Raw genomic sequence first — 16,136 nt, forward strand, 5'->3', positions numbered from 1 at the left:
GAAGAGACTGAAAAAAAATGGATCAAGACTGAGAAGTCCCATTGCTTGTGGAATTGCTTCTTTTTATTAGTACATGCTGAGGAAGAGACTGAGTAACAAAGGGCTTCAGTTCACAGACCACTTGTAGATTTTGCTGTGTTGGCTCAGGTGATTTACATGTTCAGCACTGCCAGAAGTTACTGTCCAACAGCAGAGATAAATGGAACAATACACACGTTTCTGTCTGAGTTATAAACCTGTGTTCTAGAAGCATAACACAATGAGCCAGACCTGAAATGGAGACAGTAAGCTTCAGTACAGGGGTACAACAGAAGACTAAAGGTGGGACTTTCTTCAGCTAAACCTGTTAGAGACTGAAACACAATGTTTTGATTGCCCAGTAGAAAATGCAGGTATCAAGTATCAGAAGAATGGCAGCACTCTAGTTTAAAACCATCACAGCCCAGAGTCTATTGTGCTAGGAATAGACTAAGTATCACCATTTGTGCTGGTAAAACTCTCTTTCACATCAAGCAATCAAATTTTGATAAATTTTTGGTCCAATCACAAGACAGATGTTTCTCTGAAATGCCAAGGAACATTAATAAAACACATCAGTCAATTATCTTCATTCTTCAAAGACCCGCAGCAGCATCACAGAAAATCTATTTAAAAGGCATTTCTCTATTTATAACACTTTCTTTAATCCTCCAGATGATGTCTGCCTTAACAGAAGACGCTTCTTCCCAAGATGTTCTATTGTCCCTGCTGCTTATTGTTTCTGTAGTATCAGAGAGCCTTTGTTACATTTCTTGCTGAACTATTTATGCATTTGTGACAGCGGAATTGTTTGCTGAGCCATTATCCTGCTAGAACACAAGACATCACATCCTGACAACACAGAATACAGGAATGTTGCAAAAACAATTAACCGGTATTTCTCCAAGTCAACCGAGCAGGAAGCTTACAGCAGGTCCATCTTGAGCAGCACAGGGAAACAAACCAGTCACTAGACTTCAGGAGATCTCTTTGTATTATGCAGAACAGCACAAGTCCTTACACCTTTCATCCTGCTTCTTCCAGCGTGGAGGAAGAAGGCCATCAGCAATCTGTCTCAAATCACTGCTGCTCCAAACTGTCACCTCACATCCCCCTCCCACCTCACAGTCCTCTTTCTGAGGCTCTCCCAGCCATCTCCACAAGAACTAACTGGAACTTCTGGTGATGAAGAAACAGATCTTGCAAATATTCCTATTAAGAAACAAGGGAAAAATGTGTATTTAAAATATTTCTGATTAAAGTATTCAGCACAGTCAGAGTTTATTTTTCCCAGGTGGTCAAAAGCCTCTATTAGCTAAGTCTGCAGTTTGTTTTGAAGTCATAGAAAATATTTTTGTCTGATGAAAGACAGAATAGCCCCAAAAACAGAAGTAAAGCCTCAGCTGTCAATGCACTGGGCAAGAAGCAGCTATAATGAAAGTCAGTCTGAACCATGTATCACCAGCCTCAAATCCCAACATGGAAAAGTCACCTCTTAATAAAAAAATAAATTGTGTTATTTAGACTCCATTTAGCCCAGTACTGGTCCTGCAGGGAACATGTATTCTTTCTCCTCTGAGAGATGGTAAATTCTAGAAAAAGCAACCTTCTTATGGTCACATAAAAGAATGATGATTTCAAAGCCTGCTGCTTCTAGGCTATGGCACTGTTAAAGCCAGTACTCTTTAAACATGTGGCATGTAAGCTCAAAAGTCTTTCTAAGTGAATAAGGGAGACTGATTAAGCACAGGATTATGGAAATCCACTACTACTAAGGAGAATATTCTTCCTACTATTGAACAGACTTCCAAAATCTATACAGTTAGGAACTTAAATCTCTATTATTTACTATTAGGAAATTAAACTTCTCTTCTTTTTCCATAAATCAGTGTAGCACTATTGATTTTCAGAAAGGAGTCAATAGTGTATTTATAATGTCTCCCTGTTCCTCTAAGAGGTCCTTAAATTTACTGTTTAAAAGTGAAGAACCCTTTGTGCATTCTCTCAGTAAATTTTTCTAGTGCACATTTACAGGTTAAATATAATTTATGAGCAGATTAAATGACACTAATTCTAAATTTCAATCCCAGGAACTCTTTGATTCTCTCCCTTCTTCATATTGTAAGTTTCCATTAGAAAATAGACAAAGTTTTTCACCTCAGCTGCAGCTTCTTGAAAATTATATCCCTGTGTCTTTTCTGTTAAGATCAAGAGCAAAACACCTTTGCTAAGCCAAGGAAAAGGCACAGTTTCCTGTCCTTTAACCATGGAACTGAACCCAATTTTTTCAGAAGACTTTCTAACTTGCTAAGAATAGAATTGGACATAACCTTCCAGAATCAAAGAGGTTTTTACTCAAAATCCCCTAAGACCACACATTTTGGTTGACTACCTACCTCAAATCCTGTTTAGAGTCACTACTTCACGATGCATTTCCCACTCTAAAAGTAGGATGTTATTTTTTTGTCCTTTAGTCATACAGAAAACTGACATACCATTTAGCATGTGTTTATTTCCTCCTTATACAGTATCCACTCCTATGGTGTAAGTTTCCTAAAGGTTTGGGAAATGTGCGTTAGAGGCAGAAAGAGGGGCAGATGACAAAACCACGACTGTCACCTTCCCTCTGTCTTACACTCAGACCCCTCTACTGGGGCACTGATTCGTATGTGCTGGGAGATTCAGCTGGGCTGATGAATGAGATTATAATTTTTACCTTTCTACTCTAACACTCTTACAGACAAAATTGGCTCTGTTGCAGGGACACGTCACGAATCAGACCACGAACACTGCAGGCTCCTGACAAACACATTAAAGCAAATTAACACTGATTCCTTTTGAATCTGCTCCTGCATGTGAGTCACCCCAGTCAATTACCCAAATCAAACGTACGAACAGGAAGCAGCAAAAACAAAGATTCGGATTAAATCACGCGCAAAATCGGTCTATGCCACAGGAAAAGGGCCTGGTTTCCATCACTGATGTCGAGGCAAGACCACAATAAACAGCATCCAGCAGCAAGGATGGCACAGGGAACACCCCCCATCTCTGCTCAGCTGCACTGGCGTAACCTCGCGTGTCCCCACAGCGGGGCAGAAGGCAAGGGCTGATCCTCACAGGTGACCAGCAAACAATTTTCTTATTGAAGAGTATTCTGAGCACATCTCATGAGACAACGCGCGGCTCGGACAGAGCCGGGGCGGGGAGGTGGACCCCGATGCTGCTGTGGGACGAGCGAGGACACACATTCGGGTGCCGGGACACCGAGACCTCGCCAAAAACACACCGGCCCCTCCCGCCCCCACCGCGAGCGCTGGGAACGCGGCGGCTCCGGGGCCGGAGCGGTTCCCACTCAGGAGCCCCCCGGGCCTGCGGATCGAGTGCCGCAGGGGCGGGGAGCAGCCGCTCACCTCCTACCAGCTTGGGCACCTTGCCGATGCGGCCGGTGATGTCTGCCGTGAGCACGGCGAAGTCCTGCTCGTAGCTCTCGAAGTCCGCGGACATCGCGGCGGTGCCGGAGCCCCGGCCGACACCGCTCCGCGCCGCTTCCGCGTTCCGCCACCGCCAAACGCGCCCCGCCCGCCCCTGCCCGCCTCGCCGCAGGTTCCGCCGGTGCTCAGGTGCTTCAACCGGCACGGGTTTAGAGCGGCGCGGCTTTAACCCGGGCCGGCCTGGCGTGCGGGGTCGCGCTGTTCCGCAGCGATGGGTCACTGCCGCACCGCAGCGATGGGTCACTGCCGCTCCGCAGCGATGGGTCACTGCCGCTCCGCAACTCCGCGGCGCTGTAACCTGCAGGGACGCTGCTGCCGCGCTGGCTGTTTCCCGGCGGGCCCGTATTGAGTGCGCACCGCGGGCGGGCGGTGGCGGCGCGGGCCCCGCTCCCCACGCCGCTCCTCCCCTTCCCTTCCCTGCCCTGCCCTTCCCATCCCTTCCCACTGCCGGCGCTTCCCGCCCTGCCCTCGCCAGCCGGCGGGAGCCATGCACGGCGGCGGCGGCGGCGGGGCAGCGGCGGGCGGGCGGCGGTAGCGGGGATGGCGGTGCCGGGCGCGCTGGGGCGGGCGCGCCGCCTGTGCCACTGGGGCCCGGCGGTGGCGCTGGCCGTGGTGGCCGTGTGCTCCGCCACCGCCATGGCCGACGCCGCGCTCTGGTACTGGCCCCTCGACACGGCCGGCGGCAGCGTCAACTTCATCATGCTCCTCAACTGGACCGTCATGATCCTCTACAACTACTTCAGCGCCATGTTCGTGGGGCCCGGGTACGTCCCGCTGGGGTGGACGCCGGTAAGCGCTGCCGTGGGGCCGCCGGGGCTGGGCTCTCCCGCGGGCACAGTGGCACAAACCGCGGGCCTTTCCGTGCCACCTCTGTCCCCTAAAAACGCTCCGGGCTCCCAGGCCACTCCTCCCTCCTTATCTTGTTTCGAAATCTTCTCTTTCCGCTTCTTCTCTTCCCTCCCCTCCCGCCCCGCTCTTAGTTGCTGCTTCTCCCATCGCACCCAGTCCGCTCTCTGTGTTTTGTAGGGGCTTCTCAAAGCAAAAAAAAAAAAAACAGGAAACAAGTAGTGTTAGCAACACTTGAGAACTTCAGGATTATCTGCACTCTCCTGCAGACACTTGTACTGGAGGCTTTGCTGCCAGCAGTAACAATTACAAGAAATTAATTCAGACTCTTTTTTTCTTTTTTTTATGTGAGCCTGAAAATTACGTGTTAATCTTATGCTTAATGCAGTACAAGATGGAAATTTACCTTTCCTGTGCTTAAGTAATCCCTTGGAAGAGGGAGTAGCAAAGGACCAGAATGATACAGGTTCAGTGTCTCAAGGCAGCTGCCCAGAATTTTGTGTTCTAGCGGCACAAAAAAAAGTTTTGTAATAGTTACATTTCTACTTGTGGAATATTACTCGGGACAGAGTCTATTCAGAAGAGAATCCTGATGTAGTCTTAGCAGAACAACTGGGTATTCCACTTAGTGAAGGGAAGATTTTGGCCTTGATTACTACTGGCCATCAACAGGTGTCTCTGTCTCTCATCTTGCTGTAGTTAGTGTGTGTGTGCAAGAGAGATTATGGGAGATAGATGAACATTAATGCTTACTAGTACTGTATCTTAGTAGTAACCCTACACTGGCTTTTGGAATTAAATGGAGAGACAAGGGGCACAAGGTTGTTGTTTGTTTTAGTTGTAAATGCCTCATGCTAATTTTTAGTCTCAGAACTTGACTATGAAATCCTTCTTGTATGGTTGATCTTGCTGACTGAAGAACTTTTTCTTTTAGCAGCCAGCAGTATCAACAGTGGGAGATGGCTGTGTTGATAGCCAGATTAGCTAAGACATTATTTCATTTTGGTTTTAAATCTCTTTGCCACCTACCTTTAAATAGTGTTGGACTGTGAAACTCACCCTTTTAGAAGAAATCAGATGTGCTCAGGTTAGGAAAATGCCGAGATATGCGCTGCTAGTGAAGTTATGTATACATCTAACACGTCTATTCTTCTGTTTAAAGGAAAAATCTCAGGATTGCATGTATCTCCAATACTGTAAAGTGTGTCAGTCTTACAAGGCACCTCGTTCACACCACTGTCGAAAGTGTAACAGGTACTGTCTTTCTTTAAAATTGTTTAAAGTCCATATTAAGGCAGCTTAAAAATCTAATCATAGGCTATTACCATAATTTGTTCTTTCAGAAGTTGTATTGTGCTTTTTTTAAAAAGCTTCCATGTGAACACTATACCCGTTACAAATATTTCCACTTTGTAGTTGTATGATTTCTATACAGTTTTACTGTGTTTTGGTTTAATCAATAGATATCTTTAACATTTTTTTATAGCTTGAAATCACTTTCTCCTAAGAACTTCTTGACGCTACTAATAAAACAATGCAGTCCTGCTTCAGGGACGTGAGTGTGTGTAAATACCTAAAAGTCTTTGAGTCTTTTTTAAGTTCTGAGTCCAAACATTCACCTGATGAGGGAGTAGAAAAATCTGTTCTTTCCTCTTTCCAAAAGTGAGTTAAACGTTGATTTGAGTGGAAATTTTATGCTATTCTTTACTCTTCACTAAAGAAGGTTTTTGTTTTGAGGGGAATCTGCATGTTAAGTGAGGCAGTAAACCTTTTTTAGGTCAATTTCAGAAGTTTGTACTTTGTTATCTTCCAACAGACTTGTTCTGATACAAAAGATGCTTTTATTATAAATAGCTGCAGTGGAATTTGGTGCAGCTTGCAAAAATCAAGGCACTTCAGCTGTCTGCAGTCCAGGCTGTGGTTGCATTTATCTTGGGTTTACAGGGCAGGTCGTCCTGTGAAGAATTGTTAAAGAGTGGGGTAAAAGGATATTGCAACATACGTGTTCATTTGTTATTTCTATAAACACACTGTGTTTTTAGGAAGTTGAAACTCTAGATCTGTGCTGTCATTTGGCTGCATCATCTCCAGATGTAAAATTTGAGGCTCCTTTCCTTGAGTGACAGTCTTCACACTGAGGACTGATCACTTAGGTGGTCACTTACTTTTGCACTTGTTAAGCTAATTTGGGATGTGAACAAATCTTGCAACAGGTGGGGTTTTTTGTACCTGTAAGCTACACCAAAATAACCAGCTTTAGGTTGAATGCAAGAGTGTCTCTAGGGTGTTTACACTTGTTAAATATATTTTAAAAAGGATTTTCAGTGGTGTAAGGTCAATACACAAGTTGAGGAAGCTTTCAGTGTTTACTCCTGAAATAAAGAGGCACTAACACACTTGTATCTGTGTAACTTTAAATATTTTTTCTGCAGATAGTTCACAGGGAATTTGATATTTCCTTTATTTTTCTGGTGTGCTTATTTAAAAAAATGAGCAATAATACTAGTGCTTAATTATCGTGATGATAGTTCTTACAGGTCCTATACTATGGCTCTGTCTCCTGGCTCTGGAATATGCTGCTTTTTAACAACTAGCAAGTTTGAGTAAAGAGAAGGACAGATAACTAGGAAGGGTAGGACCTGGAAGCACTTTTTATTTGCTTTCTTTCATTTTACAGCATGGAAATAAAATTCTGAATAGCAACAAAAGAAGAAACTACTGTGTTGGTCTGTTGGAAATTGGTGGGTTTAGATGAATGAATGGTGTTTGAATAACAGAAAGTTAGCTGTCCCTTGAGCTTTTTGAAAAATGTGTCCTTTATATTAATCAATATTTATTATTCACAGATGCGTCATGAAGATGGATCACCATTGTCCTTGGATCAACAACTGTTGTGGATACCAGAATCATGCATCTTTCACTCTGTTTCTCCTCTTAGCTCCACTGGGATGCATTCACGCTTCTTTCATATTTGTTATGACTATGTACACTCAGCTTTACAACAGAGTAAGAAAACGTAATTGAATGCTTAAAGTATTACTTAAGTCAGATGTGTAAGTTATCTCTGGAAGAACGAGATAATTTGATTTTCTGAGAGCAGCACTTGGAGTTCCTTGCTGTTGTTTCAACATGTGCTCTTAGTTCTGCTCTCTACCTATGAGAAGTATATATATTAATTGGAGGAGGATTCAGGGAAAGTTGTATCTGTTTTCATTCCTTTTTTTCCCCTGTTGCTTGTCATAATCACAGAGAGTTTCCTGGTGCTTTACATTGTCTTCAGACAATTTCTGAGTAGCACTTTATACAGAGAGGGACAGGTTGTGTTGTGACTGTCACAGAAACTCGCTGCTATTTATTTCCAACACACAAGTTAGATGCTATTTATTGTCTTTTGCTTGCCACTTTTTTACAGTTGTGTCCATTTCTTCAGTGAAAGAAAAGTACATTATTTTGGGGACTAAAATTAAATGTTAGTTTGTGTTTTTGAAGTGGAAAACTTTACCTGTAGCAACAATGAGCAAAGGTTGTTCTGCAACACACCCCTTATCTCAGATCCATGGTTACGATTCTGAGCTTTGATTTCAGCCTTTGTGGCTGCACTGAAGAGCTTGATAACATGAGCTGAGTGTAACAGATGAAGTTGGGTTTGTAACAGCTGAGTGCAGAGTGACAGTGTTGAGAACTGCTATCTGCCAAAGCTTTCACAGGAAAACCTGTAGCATTTCCACAGAAAATGGGTACTGTTCCATGCAAACGTTGTCTGTCTGGCACTGATGAATGCGTTTTTGTTAACATGCCGGAGTCCAGATATTTTTTGCTGATTTTGGGCCTGCAGAGCTGGCAAGATGGTATTTGTGGTTTCACTTTCCATCTCAAAGGTCTCCATCTAGCAAAAAAAACATGCTGATGAAGACAAAAGAAAAATCTTTTCAACTTTTTTTTTTTAAAATTACTCCACTTGCATTATAAACCTGTCAGAAGTTGGACACTTACCTTCAGAGCCAGATTCCTTCTTGCTATCTTGCTTTGTTTCAGCATTTGAAATGTTCTAGACCTGAATGATATTTTCCCTTTGCAGATATCTTTTGGGTGGAGTTCTGTGAAGATTGACATGAGTGCAGCCAAAAGAGACCCTCGACCCATTATTCCCTTTGGACTGTCTGCATTTGCTGCATCTTTATTTGCCTTAGGACTGGCATTAGGAACAACTATTGCTGTTGGTATGCTGTTTATTATCCAGGTAATGTTAAGGTTCTGTTACAAAGAAGTTAAAAGTTTTAAGGTTTGCCTTCTTGTGTAGCAGAAACTGAATTCGGGATTGAGATAGGAACAGTTGTTTAGAGCTTATGTTGCTGTCTAACTTTTCCAGGGGTTTATGAAGCTTTATCCCAGCTTCTCTGGTTGTTACCACAATTTTTTTTCCATTATTTTTCATGGGAGAACTTGGAGGTGAAAATCTAATGAACTAAAGCAAACATAAGACAGACTTCATAAACTCTGGAAAAGGCAAAATACTTGTTCCTGTCTCTGAAAATAGGTATAAATGTTTCTTAAAATGTTATGTTCCTAAACATAAATGATATGTTTCTTAAAATGTTGTAGATCTTTGGAAGGAATCAAAAACATTTTAAGCATAAACTGAAATACTATGTTATACTGACTTAAGTATATAATTCTGGAGCCTGTATCTCTGCTGAGTGTTAATTTTTAACATTTTATATTTGAGTTAAGTCTATGAAAGTTGCTTTGGTTTTTAAAACAGATTTAGTTTAAGTGAAGTTTTCTTTACATAGCTGATATATTACTGCAGAAAATAAATGCTAATTGCACCTGTCACATTTATTTTAGATGAAAGTAATTTTGACAAATAAAACTTCAATCGAGTCCTGGATTGAAGAAAAGGTAAGCTCTTATTATACTATTCTTGTATGGTTACAGAGTTTATTCTCCATATTTATTAGTTTTTTGTTTCACCTCTCTGGATTTAAACCAAAGGTGTCATTTCAATTCACCACTGACTTAACACCTACAACCAGCATTTCCCTTACTCTGTCTCTGAAATTCAGTGAAAGAGATGAGAAATCATGTAAATGCATAATTTTCTTTTCTTTTTTTGTTTGGAGGAGTTTGTTGAACCTAGAATAATATTTGCTTTGAAGAGACTTTGCTTATCCACTTGAAACATGTGGGTGTTTTCATCTGAAACTTGAGTTGTCTTTGTCATTATACCTACCTGTGTCTTTAATTGTCCACCTCAGTGACCTATTCTGTGACATCTTTTGGATCATGGTTTTCCTCATTTCTTAATTTGGATTTTCCTCGATTTAGGAAGATTTTAATTGATTTTGCAGAAGTACTAGAAAATACCTAGTCTCTTTGCCTTTAAATTTATCTTTGATTGCCTTATCTTTATGAAAATTTTCACAAGAATTTTCATGAGAAATACAGTCAAGCAGTAGAAGCTCTAAATTTAGAGGAAGCAAAACTGACTCAGTGCTACCATGTTATTTTGTGTAAGTCCACAAACATTTCATGAATGTCTTATCGTCTTTCTTTTATTCTGTGTGTCAAAATTACCATGAGAATCTCGACTGTGTATAAGTACTGAAGTGTTGTAATACTGGCTCTTTTCACAGCATCTTGCTGGATCCTAAGTCCTGGTAGACCCTTGAATAATGGGACAATTGAACATAAATGAAAGAAATTCCTGTTACAACTGTATAGTAGAATTTGGAATAATATGTTCAAATTTTTACTGTAAAACACAGGCTGCTAATATGTCCCTTCTCATAACTGAGCATGGACTGTAGTACCTAAGTATTTATTAAAATGGCTTTATTGCAACAGAGGACACTCTTCTGTGGCTGCTCCACTAGATGTCATTGGTACTGTGGGAGTGTAAAGCTCGTGACTGGAATGTGGGCGAACCAGAGCACGTCTGTGTGTGCTGTTCTTAGGGGTGGAATTGGCACCACCCTTGTTGAATTGTACTCGTGATCATTGATCAAAGAACCCTGAGCTGTGGAAGCTTTTGTAGGTAACTGAGAAATAGTCAGGCATTGGTTCTTAACAAAAAGCCATAAAATCCGAGCGTGGAGTGGATTATCAGTGTAGTCAGTTGACTCTGTTGTTTCAGAGTAAGTGGGGCGTGACGGGGATGGGGGACACTCAAACCAGACATACTTTTAAATGCCATGATTGTTACGAGTAGTTTGAAAAGCCTGGGTTAGTATAGCAGGAATTAACTGCTCTTGCCTCAAAATGTTTGCCTTTAGCTCTCATGGACCCATACAGGGCTTATGACCTGGCCTTCTTCATATTTGCTGCTTGATTGCAGTTCGTAGGGTAAGTTTTTATGTACTGCATTTCTTAATTGTTTTTTAGGCCAAAGACAGAATCCAGTACTACCAAACGGGTGAGACCTTTATTTTTCCCTATGATACGGGAAGTAAATGGAAGAACTTCAAGCAAGTGTTTACATGGTCTGGGATTCCTGAGGGAGACGGCCTGGACTGGCCGGTTAGAGATGGGTGTCATCAATACACTTTGACGGTAATTGATCTTCAATGATATCTCAGGTTAATTCTCCCCACTATCCAGTTGTCTGCTTTGCTTTGCAATTACAGAATAGCTTTTTAAATAACTAAAACAAACTGGCTAGAAATATATATGCAGTGTTCTGTTGAATGTTTTCGCATTTTTGATAGACTAAAACTTACATTTTTGTGAGTGCTTTTAAATACTAACACTATTTTCTATGTTTGTTGAATGGTTTCAATACCTGACTTCATTTTGCGTTTAACACACAAGTCCTTTTAAACTAAACATTGCCTAAATTTCTATTTATAATCATTTGTAGATAGAGCAACTGAAACAGAAAGCAGACAAGCGAGTAAGAAGTGTAAGTATTTGTGAAGTTTGATCTGAAATGACTTTGAAGTATCAGTATAAACATGTAATTAATTGCTGTCTGTTTCTTTCTTAATTTCTTAATTTCTTAACTTTAAATTTAGCAATTAAATTAAGACTTTTCCACACAAACAATGCATAGGAACCTCTGCTTAATTCAACTTGGCCTTTAGCCCCTTTGCATTGGCTTCTTAGTTTCCATATGGGAAGAAATGTGATAATAAAGATGACTGTGCCTCATTGTTAAGCAGTTAATTTAAAATTTAGGGTCCCTTTGACAGCCACTGTCATTATGCTCAAGTCTGATAATATGCTTGAATTTATTTTTTTGGTAGGAAACTTATCAGCGAGACCACAACCCCTTAAAATAATCTGTTGCTGTGTTCTGTTAAAATCTGTAGGTTCGGTATCGAGCCATAGAAGATTACAGTGGTGTCTGCTGCCCTGTGACTAAAGGTGTTAAAACATTCTTCACAACACCGTGCACTGAAGAACCCAGAATTGCACTGAGTAAAGGGGATCTGATTTTAGCCACAAGAGGCTTAAAGTTAGTGGCCCCACACCTTTATGTTTGGTTAAAAGAAATATCAGGATGAGTTCTGGCCTCTAACCACCTGTTACGCTTCCTTCCCCAGACACTGGATGTATGGTGAGAAGATTCTCGACTCAGCTGCTGATGGTATGAAGCAGTTATTTTTGCTTTCTCTGCTGAAAACTGCAAATCAATTTTATAGCTGTCTGGAAATGTAGCCAATATTATATGTTTGTTTTTCAAAATGTATAATGATGACCTTACTTGCATTAGCTTCTCTGCACTCTAAAACCACATCCACAGTTTTTACTCTATACATCTGATAGACTTCCCAGTTTTGAGTAACATTAAATGACTGTCAGACTGACAGAACACTCCTCTAGTAGTTTACTGGAAGTCAAATGGGAAGGGGGACACTTCATATTCTAGGAAAAAGTTAGACTTTTAGACTCTAAAGAGATTAATGACTTTTTTGATATTTAAGACAGACCACCATTTAAATACACCAGGTTTCTTATCTACACACCCTGCATAACTATAAGACTAGGATTAATTTGTATATCTTAAAAACAAGGAGATATTATGTCTTTGGTTTGGAATAATTTCCAAAGACTTTGACGTGCACTTATAAAATTAACAATTACATGTGTTGAAGATGTTAAAGCCTCCTGTTTATCTGCAGAGTATCAATATCACAACCACCTGCATTGCAGCTTTTACATTTTTTTTTACTTCAGACCTCTTGCTTTGGACTGAAGTAAAATTTTACCTGCCAGATGCTGTGTTGGATTCTGTTGTCTCCTCAAGTAATTGTTAATTTATTACACGTACATTCCATGTTGGCAAAAGTGAGGCTGCCAGCAGTCAGTACACTGACAGTGTCCATGCTTTTTGTGGGAGGTCTGAGACCTCTATGGGCTGGAAGTGCTTTGGCAGCTCACTCCATGAATTCCTTCAAACATCAAATCTAAATGAGCGTGGTAATAGTTTGTATTGTGTTACTTATTGTGAAGATTAGCAGACATATCTGCTATATTGAATGTTTTTTTGGTTGGTTTTTTTTTTAATCAGGTGGAATGTGGTCTGGGTGGGGAATGGTGAATACGGAGAGGCTGGATTAAAATTCAGAATAACATTGACATTTTGGAGAACAAGACTTCAAAAATAGGATGAGATTTGTTAGGAATGTATAGCAAAATGGTATAAGTAAGCAGGAATAACAAACTGCACTATAACAAGATGGCAAAATGAATGATTAAGTAGCAGTTCTTCTGTGGAAAAAGGACTCAATTATAATCTTAAGATGAGTCAACACTCTCCAAAAAGAAAAAAGCATATAGCTTCCCAGATGCATGAAATAATCCTTCAGCATTGGCAGAGACTCAGCTGAAATACTGCAAGTAAAAGCAGTTGCTGCATCTCAAGAAAGCATAAGATCAGCTATAAAGGGTTGAGAGGAAAACCATGAGAATAATTAGAATAATAGAAAATGTGACTTACAAGGTGAAGCTGAAACAATTGGGATGGCTTACCTGGAGAGGAGTAGGAGATATAGAGCCCAAGGTATCTACAAATAGTCATCAACTGCATGAAAGTCTGTGGTAGAGAAGTTTATCTGCTTCCTCTGTCCCTGGTGTGTAGAAAGAGGACTTGTGAACCTGATTTATAGATAGAAAGATTAAGATAGGGTATTAGAATGAATTTTTCTCAAGGAAGGTAGAGGACTGGAAAACTTTGGAGATATCTGAAAACATTTTAGGTAGTGGGAAAGAATCAATGCATCATCAGGCAATGGTGTCAGGAATGACTTAGATGTTCTGTCTTACACAAGAAAATAACTTACTGCTTGATGTCTCTTCCACTGGGTCATGTGTTTTTCCAAGTTAATGCAAATTTTCATGTCTTAAGGTGGAATAAGAGAACGAGGCTGGTTCCCTAGGAAGTGTGTGGAAAAATGCCAGTATGACTCTGAAACGGATCAACCAGTGGATGGAGAGAAGAAAAACAGATAGCCTTCTAATTTTTTTAGCTATGAAATGGAATTTTTACTTCAGACCACAATCCTTTACTTGAAATTTTCTGTATATTACTTTAGATTTATGCAATGAATATGATAGGATGAGGTTTTCTTTTCCTCACAGCTGAAAGGTTGGATATGCCTGTGCCATGGTTTGCATACTTTTTAAACAATAAATAATTGAAGAAGCCATTCAGTGGATTGCCTTCAAGATGCATCTTTTTCATCACAAGTCAGGATTTTTTTTTTTTTTTTTCATTTTGCTGTTTAAATTGCATTCTGAGGGTTCATTTGTTAGGGTTTTTTCCCTCGGTCGCATCTGATTGTGATGCGTGCTGCTTATCTTTTGTATTTCTCTGAAGCTGCCCCTGAAAATCACAAAATAAACATCTGATTCAAATTCCAGATAAAATTTGTTATTACCTGTGGCTTTTAATTATGTGAATTGTCCACCTCAAATAAATGATACATTCATATTCACTTGTGGATTAATTGTTCTTAGACCTAGAAGAACTTGTTTATGGACATGGGAATGTGAACTGACTGGGAAGTAAAGATTTCACCATTGTAAGTTGTCTTTCAAGCTTAGAAAGATTTCTGTTCTTGGGATAAGAATATTCTATGCTTTTAATGGCAAAAAATACAGCCAGCACTCTCTGCTCCTTTTGAAATCTGAACCTGTACCCAAGAGACTAGAGTTCTTATTCTATCCTGGAGGGAAAGGAAGCAGTAGCCAAGAATGAAAATGGTTGCTGCTAGTGATTAACACCTGTCTTGGAGCATTTTCATTTAGCATCTGGTATGGATTATTAGCAGGAAGACCTTAAATTGCAGTACCATGTACCAGCTGAAGTCTTTCTAAATGTCTCCAAAATGCAGCTCTCACATATTTAGTGTAGTTGCATGCTACACACATTGAGAGTTTTTGCAGGTTACTGTTTTAAGCAAACAACTGGTTTATCTCTACCTACTTGAGTTGTCTCAGACAGATGAACATTTCTTAGACGGTACTAAGTGCATATAGAAATCACTACATAGAGACAATCCAGCATTACTCCTGTATGCTCCTACTCAGATGCTATTTGCAGCAGAAAGCAGCTTTTTAGTTACCTCCCATCCTACTGGGTATTAGTGCTGACAGTGAGCCATAGTCCTGGGCTGTTTCTGAGCTGTGGCAAGGGAGAGCTACTGTTCAGTTTCACTAGTTTGCAAGAAGGTAATTTGCCTTATTTTCCAGAAGCAGGCTTCATTAGAGGTGTAGGAGTATATCATACTCCTAGTTTCTTTACTAGCAAGGATGTAGCTGCTTTGGAATATGAGCAGGAATTAATATGAAAACCCCCAAACCACAGGGAATACTCAATCTCAACTGATTCTGACCAGTGTCTGTAGTCTAGAACCAAATACTAGAAAAAGAACCTTCTCTACCAGCTGAAAAAGCTGGCAGCTCAGGGACCTCTTGAACTTGAATTAAATGTGCATTTCAGGCAGCCTGTTCCACCACCAAATAATGAAAATTTTGTTTTCTGCCTCCAGTCTGAAGAGATGGTCCTTTATGACACCACTGACTGTGCCAAGTACCTCAGTTCTTAGTGAGGAAGGGCCTAGGTTACCATATACAACAAGCTGTGCAAAAGACTAGCCTTGGTATTTTTATGCTTGGAACTTTGAGGTGGTTGCCAACAGTAAAAGAAATAAATGATGAAAAGCTTTAATCCAGGTCTCTTAAGAGTTGAGCAAATACGAGCTAGTGATCTCTCATACTTTTCAGATGCAAAGTAACAACCAGGAAGGAAAAAAATAAAACTTCCCATGCTAAGATGCCAGTGATTTGCAGGCTATTTAGCTTTCACAACTGAGTTGCCTACGGCATTAGAAAATGATTCTAGAGCTGTCTTGAGAGTATGGATGGAAGTAAGAACCTCATTAAAGCCAAATTATGAATTACGAGTCAGTATTTGAACACTTTCTGTCTGGGTCAGGAACAGTAAAGACTAACAAGGAATTCCTAAGTTGGAGGCACAGTGGGTTTTTCATAGAGGTGGAAGGAAAAAACAAATTTTATTTTGCTATACAATTCTGACATCATTTGGGAGCCAAAATCAGGCAGTCTAATTCCTGATGCAGTACAAAGGAATTGTTTCCACTTTGTTAAATAAAAGGAAGCTTTATTATCAATGTTCATATTAAATATCTGCCTTATGTGAATCATGTCTTTTAGTTGTGGTATCTCATTATTCAGCATGTATACACAGCTATACTGCAGACCAGTTGGGTCAGTTCATAATAGACAGGTACTAGATGAGAGCTTTTAAAAGGAAAT

At 40.4% G+C, this 16,136-nt stretch overlaps 2 protein-coding genes across 5 annotated transcripts in view; one reads left to right on the top strand and one right to left on the bottom strand.

Annotated features, from left to right (window-relative positions):
• Positions 1–3,596, bottom strand: part of VTI1A (vesicle transport through interaction with t-SNAREs 1A) — a 272,706-nt gene extending 269,110 nt beyond the window's left edge. For all 4 annotated transcript variants that reach the window (XM_050305758.1, XM_050305761.1, XM_050305757.1 and 1 more), the window contains exon 1: positions 3,429–3,596. In XM_050305758.1, the coding sequence (XP_050161715.1) occupies positions 3,429–3,522 (94 nt within the window). In that variant the 5' untranslated portion in view covers positions 3,523–3,596. The remainder of the gene's footprint in view (positions 1–3,428) is intronic.
• A 338-nt stretch (positions 3,597–3,934) lies between these two features.
• On the top strand, positions 3,935–14,293 carry ZDHHC6 (zinc finger DHHC-type palmitoyltransferase 6). Its single transcript, XM_050305756.1, has 10 exons — positions 3,935–4,298; positions 5,518–5,609; positions 7,202–7,361; positions 8,434–8,595; positions 9,204–9,257; positions 10,740–10,907; positions 11,215–11,256; positions 11,666–11,811; positions 11,900–11,943; positions 13,705–14,293. The coding sequence occupies exons 1-10, from the start codon at positions 4,050–4,052 to the stop codon at positions 13,806–13,808; spliced, it is 1,221 nt and encodes a 406-aa protein (XP_050161713.1). The 5' UTR covers positions 3,935–4,049; the 3' UTR covers positions 13,809–14,293.
• Positions 14,294–16,136: the final 1,843 nt, after the last annotated feature.

Source organism: Myiozetetes cayanensis, unplaced genomic scaffold, assembly GCF_022539395.1.
Source record: "Myiozetetes cayanensis isolate MyiCay16 unplaced genomic scaffold, myiCay2020 scf10, whole genome shotgun sequence".
NCBI classification, from domain to species: domain Eukaryota; kingdom Metazoa; phylum Chordata; class Aves; order Passeriformes; family Tyrannidae; genus Myiozetetes; species Myiozetetes cayanensis.